The sequence below is a fragment of the Pezoporus wallicus genome, unplaced genomic scaffold, assembly GCF_028554395.1.
Source record: "Pezoporus wallicus isolate ANWC-B61680 ecotype Strahan unplaced genomic scaffold, APGP_CSIRO_Pwel_v1 contig_9337, whole genome shotgun sequence".
In the NCBI taxonomy this organism is placed as follows: Eukaryota; Metazoa; Chordata; class Aves; order Psittaciformes; family Psittacidae; genus Pezoporus; species Pezoporus wallicus.
This window is the reverse complement of record NW_026637777.1, coordinates 19,503-30,324: the sequence shown is the minus strand read 5'-3', so window position 1 is coordinate 30,324 and position 10,822 is coordinate 19,503. Positions and strand designations below refer to the sequence as shown.

Genomic DNA, 10,822 nt, shown 5'->3' with positions numbered 1-10,822 from the left:
AAAGCAGAGGGACAAACACCAGCACCTCCCAGCGCCCATCCCCGAGCATCGGGGCGCGGATGGGAAAGGCTTTGCTCTACAGGATCAGGTGTGGGAATGCGGGAATGGGAAGGAATCAGTGCTAAAGGAGGCGGCTTTCCCGTCCACCTCCAGCATTCCCGGGTGATATTCCCATCAGGATTCCTTATCTAAAGGGGTGAAGCAGGGAAGCAAAGGGATCTCCGCAGGATCTGCTCCTCCCGGCGAGGAATCCCCACCGGCAACACAAGACTTGGGGGGTGGCTGCAGAGAAATCCCAATGGGAAGCAGCAATCCCAATGGGAAGCACCCATCCCAACGGGATTTCCATGGATTGACTCCATGGGGAGCCGGAACTCGGCCCAGCTGGAGCCAGACCCCATAGCGCAGTGCTTGCGCTGGACCGCTGATGCTCGTGGCTTGGCATCCCCAAGGCTTCCAGGTGGCATCTTTAGGAGCATCCATCCCGCAGCAACACCCCCCCCCCCCCCCCCAGAAAAGATGGGAATTCCGGGTTCATTCCAAGGATAGGGATGGGAAGAACGGGACGGGACGAGGATCTACGCATCCTGAGGGATTTTGTTCCTCTTCTTCAGGAGCTTTTTCAGGTCAGGGGACATGAAATAAGGCTTCTCGGCCGAGCCATCGTTCCGCTCCAGGTCTTCCACTGCAAAGAGAACCCCCCCCATTGCCCCACACATGGCGGGGGGGGGCAGACCCATAGGTTGGGATGGGGGGGGGTCCCACATCCCCATTAAGGAGCTCTTAAAGGCACAGAGACGCTGATTTGGTGCCTGAGGAGGAGAGGAGCCCATAGCTCCTGATGGGTGCTGCTGAGGACCAGGGGTGCACCCCCCCCCCCCCCCGCATAGGGATGCCATGGAGCAGCTCTGGAGCCTATGGAAAGGCTTGGGATAAAGGATGGGAGAAGGGAATCTTCTAATGGGGAGGTTGGGATGGGGTCGGAGGCACAAGTTCAAGTTCTCCCCGTGAGGATGGTGGGACACTGGGAGAAGGTGGGGATGCCCCATCCCTGTTCAAATCCAGCTTGGAGCACCCTATGGGAAGGGGTCCCTGGTGTTCCAGGGGGTTGGAATTGGATGAGCTCGGATTCCGATTGGGATTGGGTGATGATAAAGAGCATGGAGGAGGAAGCAGAGAGCTGGGGGGGAGGGATGGGATGGCTTTATCCAGGGGGGTGGGCAGCAGGAAGGTTCAACAGTGAGCGGAGATCCCTTGGGAATGCCGGGAACGCCGTTCCCATCCTCTCCGGAGCAATCTCAGCGCTCCAGACCCGGCTCCGCGCCATAAGGACCAAGCGCTTCGGACCACGGCTCAACCCATCCCAAAGCATCCAACAGAGCTCCAGCCCTTGGGAAAACGCCTCCGGATGCTCCGGGAGGGATGGGAACGTGGCCTGGGAAGAGGGGATCCGTGTGGGCACGGCCCTGCAGCACCAGCAGACAGGCAAGGAAAGGATCCCGGACTTGGGATGCTGGAAAGCTCCGCTTCCCAATCCCATGGGCACAAGGCACGGAGTCGGTGATGAGGGCCCGGAAGCTCAGAAGCAGCAGCTTTGCATCCTCCTATGGGCAGCTCTTCCCAAAGAAGAGCAGGGTGAGGAATGGGAGCAGGGTGGGAGCTATGGATCGCGCTCAGCACATCCCATAGGAAGACGGGATGCAGACCACCCCCCTCCTTCCTTAGCCCTGGCTCTCGGGGCTTTGGGAAGGCTCCAGGCTGCCCTTGAGCAGGATCCGGCGGAGCTCAGGGGACATGAGGAACGGCCGCTCCGGGGATCCATCGTTCCTCTCCAGGTCTTCGCCTTGCCACAAGCCCCGGGAGAAGCGGCCGGGATGGGGAAGAGGGAGAAGGGGCGGGAGGCAGGGATGGAGGATGGAGAAGGGCAGGGATGGAGGATGGAGAAGGGCAGGGATGGAGGATGGAGAAGGGAAGGGATGGAGGATGGAGAAGGGCAGGGATGGAGGATGGAGAAGGGCAGGGATGGAGGATGGAGAAGGGCAGGGATGGAGGATGGAGAAGGGAAGGGATGGAGGATGCAGAAGGGCAGGGATGGAGGATGCAGAAGGGCAGGGATGGGATGGAAGGGATGGAGGATGGAGAAGGGAAGGGATGGAGGATGGAGAAGGGAAGGGATGGAGGATGGAGAAGGGCAGGGATGGAGGATGGAGAAGGGCAGGGATGGAGGATGGAGAAGGGAAGGGATGGAGGATGGAGAAGGGCAGGGATGGAGGATGGAGAAGGGAAGGGATGGAGGATGGAGAAGGGCAGGGATGGAGGATGGAGAAGGGAAGGGATGGAGCATGAAGAAGGGGAGGGATGGAGGATGTAGAAGGTGGAGAAAATCAGGGATGGAGGATGGAGAAAGTGGAGAGAGGCAGGGATGAAGGATGGAGAACACAGAAAAGGACAGGGATGAAGGATGGAGAACATGGAGAGAGGAAAGGATGAAGGATGAAGAACATGGAAAAGAGCAGGGATAGAGGATGGAGAACAGGGAGAGAGACAGCAAGAGGAGAGGGAAGAGAGAAGGAGAAGTCCAAGTTAGTCCCAGTCTGGTTCCCCCAAAGCAGAAAGACCGAGAGCTCCTGCGGGAGCGCCAGGGACAGGCAGAGGGAAGGAAGGAGCCAGGAAAGGCAAAGGAGGGGGAGAAGGGAGGCCAGGGAATGGGGAGCTCCGGGCCCGCAGCCACGGGGATGGCACTTACAGAAGCAGAGGAAGAGGGTGTCCACGCACATCCCATAGACACTGAAGAACCCATGGGCAATGAGGTAGGAGCCCACGATCACCGTCTGCAAGAGGGATTTGGGGGGGGGGGGTGTCACATCATCCCCTGGCATCCACCAAGGGGGGATCCCACTGGATCCAGCATTCCCAAGGGAAAGGAGGGTGGGGGGACACGAGCAGCCCCATTCGGGACAATGCAATGGGGGCGGGGGGGGGGGGCAGGATGAGGGGGGACAAAGGGGTTGCTTCCCGCGGGACTGGACTGGGTTAAGGATCAGTTTGGGATTGATCCCAAGGGATGAGGAAGGAGCTCACCAGAATAGGCACCCAGTAGTAATTGAGGGCCGGCGCCGTGTCCTGGACCAGCTTTATCCGATGGGTGAAGAAGAAGAAGGCGAGGATTCCTGGCGGAGCAAGGGATGGAGATGGCCACGGGAATGCCAGGCAGGGAAGGTGTAAAGGGGGGGGTGGAAAGGCTCGATCCCATGGGAAGCACAGAGCCGAGTGCTGGGAAGCGGAAGGGGAGGAACTCCCCCTCTTACCGACGCTTCCCACAACGAGGAGCTTGCCGAGGAAGAAGAGGAAATCCGTGACTTTATCCAGCACAGCCACCCTGGGAAGAGGGCCGGGATGAGCTCCGGGCCGGGCCGGGATGCTCCCGCGCCGCCTGCATCCCGCGGTACCCACCTGATGATGTTCCTCATCAGCAGGAAGAAGGCGTTGCGGGCGGACGTGCAGAAGTTGGTGCCGTAGATGGCGATCTGGAAGGTCGGGGGGGGAAAGCATCACCCCATTCCAGCCCCTTGGATATCTGGTTCCCAATCCAACGGAGGCTGAGATCCTCCCCCCCCCCCTTGTATCCATCACCCTTTGGAGCCTCTTACCATGATGTAGGCGTTTCTGTTGAGGAACTTGAGGAACTTCTCCAGGCACCAGAAGCAGCATTTGAGGCAGCTCAGGAGGAACTTGGCCACTTTGTTCTCTGCAGCTGGGAGAGGAGGCAAAGCAGGAGATGGGAGCAAGGTCAAGGTCTCCACGGTCCCCATCCAGATGCCCCATCCCTGCCTCCATCCCTGCATCCTGTCACTGCCTCCATCCCTGCCTCATGTCACTGCCTCCGTCCCTGCCTCCCATCACTGCCTCCATCCCTGCATCCCGTGACTGACCCCATCCCTGCATCCCATGGTCCCTTCCAGCTGCCCCATCACTGCCTGCATCCCTGCATCCCATCACTGCCTGCATCCCTGCATCCCGTGACTGACCCCATCCCTGCATCCCATGGTCCCTTCCAGCTGCCCCATCACTGCCTCCATCCCTGCATCCCATGACTGACTCCATCCCTGCATTCCATGGTCCCTTCCAGCTGCCCCATCACTGCCTCCATCCCTGCATCCCATCACTGCCTCCATCCCTGCATCCCACGGTCCCCTTCCAGCTGCCCCATCACTGCCTCCATCCCTGCATTCCATCACTGCCTGCATCCCTGCATTCCATCACTGCCTGCATCCCTGCATCCCATCACTGCCTGCATCCCTGCATCCCATCACTGCCTCCATCCCTGCATCCCACGGTCCCCTTCCAGCTGCCCCATCCCTGCCTCCACACCTGCACCCCATGCTCCACATCCCTGGGATGAGCCCCATAGGTGCACACCCTTGGACCCACACTTGTGCTGATTGCACTGGGGGACCAGCAGAGCCCTGCAGCCAGGCATGAGCTTCCCTATGGACACCCACAGGACTGCAGGAATCGGTCCAGCAGCCGCATCCCACCCCTACAGCATCCTCCAAGGAAAACCCCCCTCCTCCCTTGGACCGCTGACGCCCACCGGCCCCGGGAGCCATGGGAGCATCCGTGGCACCCAGAACCCCATCCCTCTCCTCCATCCCTCCCGTACCTTTCAACCTGTGGTCCAGGTACTCCAGAGTGACCCTGATGACTTGGACGATGGCGAGGATGAGGGAGCCGAAGGCCAAGGAGCCCGTGTGGTACCTGGGGGCGAACCCCCCTGCTTAGGGAATGGGCCAACCCTCAAGGAGCATCCTCCTCCTCCTCCTCCTCCAGAGGGACCCTACCGGAGCGCGCGGCCGAAGGCGGAGAAGAGCGGGAATGCCGGGATATCCTCGGGCTTCTTGAAGGCCCAGTAATAGGATGCGAAGGCTCCGGCCAACGTCACCTGGCCCAAGGCGATGACGAAGTTGACGAGCCAGAAGAACATGAAGAGGTTGAAGAACTGGAGGGCGATGAGGTACCGGTGGTAGGACGTCTCCCCCCCATAGAAGGCAAAGAGGCACTGGGCACTGGGGCACTGCTTGGTGACGTTGCTCGTGTTGAAGGTCTAGGGAGGACAAGAGGTTGGTCACCGGGGTCCCCGCAATGGGGGGCTTGGCTTTGGGAAGAGCTTTTCCTGCTTCCTGGAAGGGGATGTTGGAGCTCTGATTGGAGCTATCGCCTCCAAGGGGGGCAAAGGGGGTAGAGGAGAGCGGGATGGAGGGATGGGGCAATGGGAATGGCTTCGACCCATTCGCTGGAGGGGTGATGGAGATGGGACCTTGGGATGCTCCTCACTGGGATGGGGTCAGCCTGGAGCACCCTATGGAAGGCGGCGCTGGTGTTCCAGGGGGCTGGAATTGGAGGAGCCTGAAGATGCCAGGACCCCAACCCGTGCATCCCAGGGCCCGCACCTCGGGCGTGCAGGTCCGGCCGGCGAAGGGGCACGTGTCCTCATCGAACACCTTGTACACGGCCTCATTGGAGGTGGAGAGGAAGCTGTGGGGCGAGCTAAGGAGCGCACGGACCTCAGTGCCGGAGCCCGCTGCACCGGGGTGCGGGGTCAATCCCAACCCGATGCTCCCGGGAGGAGGAGGAGGAGGAAGAGGGAAGGATACACGGCGGTGCTGGCCCAATAGGCGATGCAGAGGCAGAGGAGGAAGAAGGTGCACAAGGGGAAGAGCAGCGACGTCATGATGTGCCCGACGGCCCTGCCGGGAACACGGCCCAACCCTGGTCAAAGTCCCGTCCCTGGCGGCGGGAGCCCGAGCCCATCCCCGTGTCCTCGGACCTGCTGGCCTCCCGGATGAGCGCGATGGCGATGAGGATCCTCTTGCGCAGGAAGACGAGCAGCAGCAGGATGAGCACCTCCAGGATGCTCAGGATGATCACTGCCGGGGACAAGGCGCGCCTTGGGTACCACTCCGCCGAGCGCCCATCCCTGCATCCCGAGGAGGAGGAGGAGGAAGGGGGCACTCACTGAAGGCCAGCCACGTCTGCCGCAGGTGCAGGTAGACACGGAGGTCGGTCTGAAAGCCCAGGTCCTGCAGGGAGACGTCCGAGCCCGCTTCCCCCTTCAGCTTCGCGTATTCCAGGTAACAGTGGAAGATCCCTGGTGGAAAAGTGGGAAGCGAAGATGCTGGAAGGCTCCGCTCGGCGCCCGACCAACGCCGACGCTCCCATAGGAGCCTGTGGAGTTCCATGAGCACCAGTGCCATGGAGAAGCTCACCATAGCCCAGCACCAGGATCACCATCACGATCATCACCCACACCATGATCCCAGCCAGGAAGCAGAGCAGGACGATGAAGACCAAGCTGGCCACCATGGCGATGACGAGGCCTCTGCGGGAGGAAGGCAGCGGCGCATCAAGCACAGCATCCCCCCGGCGCTCAGCTCCGGTCCTTCCCCATCCCAACCTTTAAGGGTGCCTTAGAAACGGGAATTGCTGATGAGGGGCTCCAGAGCATCCCGCCCCATCTCCCATCCCATGCTCACATGAGGATCCAGTACCAGGAGACCGTGTAGTCCTCGAAGATCTTCATGGCCAACTGCCTGGCCTCCAGGACCACATTGGCTTTCCTGCAAGCACAAACCCACCATAGAACCACGTTGGAAGGGATCCCAAAGCTCCTCCAGCTCTCACTGGAGCAGGGGGCTCCAAGCCCCATCCAGCCCATAGGGATGGACTCACTTGGCTCCCTCCAGCAGGTCGGTGACGTTCCTCTGCTGGCCGTGGCCATCGTTGTAGGTGGTCTCGTTGCCGACCATGATGACTCCCTTCTTGGCTTGGATGGCCGGGAAGCATCGGCGCGCCACTGGGAATAGAGGGGGAAAAGCGGCATCATCCATCCATCCATCCCTCCATTATCCATCCTTCCCTCCATTATCCATCCATCCATCCCTCCATCATCCATCCATCCATCATCCATCCATCATCCATCCATCATCCATCATCCATCATCCATCCATCATCCATCATCCATCCACCTACCCACCTCAGGACAAGGGTCCAAACCCCTTCCCGGACCCACAACCCCCCACTGGATCCCTGGAACCCCCCACCAGGAGCCTCAGCCCCACTGGAATGGCCCCATTACAGCCCCATTGCCCTCCAGACCTACGTGGGGTGCTGGGGATGAGCACGGCCGGGCATTCCTTGTCCGCCAACACCCGGAGGGGATCCTGGATGGGGATGGACGGGATGGATGTCAGCGCTGTGGGTGGGAATGACCCCATGGGAAAGCTGACACCGTCCCGTGGACCCACCTTCTGCAGGCCTGTGAACTCGGGCACGCAGAACCTGCGGTAGTATTCCAGCCCCTGGGATGAGTGGGAGGCATCCAGGTACGTCTGGAATCTGTCCGGGCATTCGCTGACACAGATCTGGGAAGGAGAGGAGGACACGGGCTGGGAGAGCTGGAAGAGCTCCGGATCCACCTCCACTCCTGAAGGGGCTACAGGGAACCTGGAGAGGGCTTTGGACAAGGGATGGAGGGATGGGATAAGGGGAATGGCTTTAACCTGCCAGAGGGGAGATGAAGATGGGATCATGGGAAGTTCATCACTATGAGGGCAGCGGGACACTGGGATGGGTTGAAGGGAGAAGGCTTGGATGCCCCATCCCACCAAGGCCAGGTTGGAGCAACCTGCTCAAATGGAAGGCATCCCTGCCCATGGAACCGGATGAGCTTTAAGGATGCTTCCAACCCATCCCATGATCCCAAGGAGCCGGAGCATCCCGAGGGAGCTGGGTCGATACCTGGGTGGTCGGGCACTGGAACTCCAGCAGCACCAAGGGGCTGGCACACTTCACGATGTCAAAGTAGAAGAGGAAAGGTTTCCCCCTGCAAAGCAAAGCAGCACCCACATAGAACAGGGATGCACTGTCCGGACCCCCTGGGATGGATATGTGGTACCCAAGGGGGCAGTGGGGATGCGGTACCCAAGGGGGGCAGTGGGGATGTGGTACCCAAGGGGGCAGTGGGGATGTGGTACCCAAGGGGGCAGTGGGGATGTGGTACCCAAAGGGGGCAGTGGGGATGCGGTACCCAAGGGGGCAGTGGGGATGTGGTACCCAAGGGGGCAGTGGGGATGCGGTACCCAAAGGGGGCAGTGGGGATGTGGTACCCAAGGGGGCAGTGGGGATGTGGTACCCAAAGGGGGCAGTGGGGATGTGGTACCCAAGGGGGCAGTGGGGATGCGGTACCCAAAGGGGGCAGTGGGGATGTGGTACCCAGGGGAGCAGTGGGGATGTGGTACCCAAAGAGGGCAGTGGGGATGTGGTACCCAAAGGGGGCAGTGGGGATGCGGTACCCAAGGGGGCAGTGGGGATGTGGTACCCAAGGGGGCAGTGGGGATGCGGTACCCAGGAGGGCAGTGGGGATGTGGTACCCAGGGGAGCAGTGGGGATGCGGTACCCAAAGGGGGCAGTGGGGATGTGGTACCCAGGGGAGCAGTGGGGATGTGGTACCCAGGAGGGCAGTGGGGATGTGGTACCCAAGAGGGCAGTGGGGATGTGGTACCCAGGAGGGCAGTGGGGATGTGGTACCCAGGAGGGCAGTGGGGATGTGGTACCCAGGAGGGCAGTGGGGATGTGGTACCCAGGGGAGCAGTGGGGATGTGGTACCCAGGAGGGCAGTGGGGATGTGATACCCAGGGGGGCACAGCCACGTACTCATTGGGGGTCCCCTGCTGCCCGCAGAACTGCCCGCGGCTGTCAGTGGGGTAGATCACCTTCCGGGGGTCCCCATAGCTCCAGGCTGCATGTGGGGAAGCGGAAGAGGCGGTCGTGGTCATCCCCATGGGCCTTGGACCCACATCTCCCCATGGAGACCTCCCCATCCCCATCGGAGGCTCAGCCCCCCCCCCCTTCCCCACGTACCCAGGATGCCCACCACCACGTAGCCCGCGATGGCGAGGACCAGCAGGATGCAGCAGACGATGTCCGTGCAGCCCCTGCCATAGGGAAGAGCAGCGTTGGGAATGGGAATGGGAACGGGAATGGGAACAGCAACGGGAACGGGAACAGGAATGGGAAGAGGGATCACGGTGCCTCTGCTCTTTACCTGTCGTAGATGGGACCTTTGAAGGTGGGGTCGTACTTCTGCGGCGTCCCTAGGGAAGCGCATTGGGAATGGGAACAACGAGGGGTGGGATGGATGGGGAGGAAGGGGGCTCCTCCTCCTCCTCCTCCTCAGCAGGGAACCCAACGCTCGGGCCGGAATCCGGAGGGAAGCGGCCTCCGGGAGCAGGATTCCCATTGGAAAACCCACTTCCATCATCTTCCCAATGTAAACACTGCCTGGGATACCCCCGATCCCATTGGAGCAGCGCGGGGGGGGGAATGCTGGGAATCCAGCCCCAGATCCCACATCCCGGCTTTATTTATAGGGTGGGAACCCAGCCAGGAGGGAGCGGGGGGGGGCTTTAGGGGGGTTCCACTTCCGGGTGATTTTGGGGGGGGGTGCAGGGATCCCCCCCCACCCCCAGCTCGGAGCCAAGCCCCGGCCCGAACGCGTCCGGCCCCATCGCTCCCCACGGCGCAGCCACGCCGCGCTACCGGTTACACCGGCTCCAGGGCGGCCAAAACCGGACCCAAACGAACGCTTTCGGTTTCGTTCCCGTTCCCGTTCCCGTTCCCCCCCCGCCCCAACACCGGGACCCCCACAGGCCCCCCCCCCGTCCCTACCGTGCTTCCCGTAGTAGCCGTCCCCATGGCCCCCCATTGCCAACGCCGTCGCTCGGCTCCGGACGCTCCGCCCTGGGCGTGCCCGTTCCCCCCCCCTCCCCTCCCGTCCGGTAACGTCAACGGCGTTAAAGGAGCCGCAACGGGAACCGTAGGGGTCGGGGCCGCCGTTCCCGATCCCCTTCCCGTTCCCCTTCCCGATTCCCTTCCCGTTCTCCTTCCCGTTCCCGATCCCTATCCCGTTCCCGATCCCGTTCCTGATCCCCTTCCCCATCCCCTTCCCGTTCCCCTTCCCGTTCCCCTTCCCGTTCCCGTTCCCGTTCCCCTTCCTCTTCCCGATCCCGTTCCCCTTCCCCTTCCCGTTCCCAATCCCGTTCCCGATCCCCTCCCCGTTCCCTATCCCGATCCCGTTTCTCTACCCGTTCCCGTTCCCGATCCCGTTCCCTATCCCCTTCCCGTTCCCGATCCCGTTCCCTATCCCCTTCCCGTTCCCGTTCCCGATCCCCTTCCCGATCCCGATCCCCTTCCCGATCCCCTTCCCGTTCCCTATCCCGATCCCGTTTCTCTACCCGTTCCCGTTCCCGATCCCGTTCCCTATCCCCTTCCCGTTCCCGATCCCATTCCCCTTCCCGATCCCCTTCCCGTTCCCTATCCCGATCCCGTTTCTCTACCCGTTCCCGTTCCCGATCCCGTTCCCTATCCCCTTCCCGTTCCCGATCCCATTCCCCTTCCCGATCCCCTTCCCGTTCCCTATCCCGATCCCGTTTCTCTACCCATTCCCGATCCCGTTCCCCTTCCCTATCCCGGTGACGCCGCGTTCCCTGCCCCATCCGAGGCAATAATAAAGCAGCGGGGCCGGTATTGACGGGGCCCGCTCATAGGGTCCCGCTGATGTCAACGGGAGCAATGGGAGACGCTTTGTGCCCCCGCCCCCCCGCTTTGCCCCTATGGAGTGGGGGTTCCCCATTAGCAAATGTGGGGGGGTCCCCATCCCATCATCACCGGGACCCCCCCATTGGACCCCGCTGCGGGGGAGCCCCGGGACCCCCCCCCACTTCGGGGGTGCCGAGGGAGGGGCTCGGGGATGCTGTGGGACAGC

At 61.9% G+C, this 10,822-nt stretch overlaps 1 protein-coding gene across 2 annotated transcripts; it reads right to left on the bottom strand.

Moving 5' to 3' along the window:
* Window positions 1-527: 527 nt before the first annotated feature.
* Window positions 528-9,813, bottom strand: SLC44A2 (solute carrier family 44 member 2). 2 transcript variants are annotated; one of them, XM_057407485.1, is made up of 22 exons: window positions 9,727-9,813; window positions 9,104-9,152; window positions 8,920-8,993; window positions 8,713-8,797; window positions 7,798-7,882; window positions 7,305-7,421; window positions 7,160-7,220; window positions 6,730-6,853; window positions 6,534-6,617; window positions 6,267-6,379; window positions 6,017-6,148; window positions 5,828-5,927; window positions 5,655-5,747; window positions 5,451-5,535; window positions 4,842-5,104; window positions 4,664-4,758; window positions 3,651-3,754; window positions 3,454-3,527; window positions 3,309-3,379; window positions 3,082-3,170; window positions 2,747-2,831; window positions 528-685 (listed from the first exon to the last, which is right to left on the bottom strand). In XM_057407485.1, the coding sequence occupies exons 1-22, from the start codon at window positions 9,761-9,763 to the stop codon at window positions 579-581; spliced, it is 2,127 nt and encodes a 708-aa protein (XP_057263468.1). In that variant the 5' UTR covers window positions 9,764-9,813; the 3' UTR covers window positions 528-578. The 2 variants fall into 2 exon arrangements, with proteins under 2 accessions (XP_057263468.1, XP_057263467.1); XM_057407484.1 differs by lacking the exon at window positions 528-685 and adding an exon at window positions 1,711-1,843.
* Window positions 9,814-10,822: the final 1,009 nt, after the last annotated feature.

Excerpts from the sequence above, each read along its gene's own strand:
- SLC44A2 (XM_057407484.1), bottom strand. The coding sequence starts at position 9,763 with ATGGGGGGCCATGGGGACGGCTACTACGGGAAGCACG. Across the intron at positions 8,994-9,103 it reads AAAGGTCCCATCTACGACAG|GGGCTGCACGGACATCGTCT; the intron begins GTAAAGAGCAGA and ends TCCCTATGGCAG. Across the intron at positions 5,748-5,827 it reads CTCATCCGGGAGGCCAGCAG|GGCCGTCGGGCACATCATGA; the intron begins GTCCGAGGACAC and ends TGTTCCCGGCAG.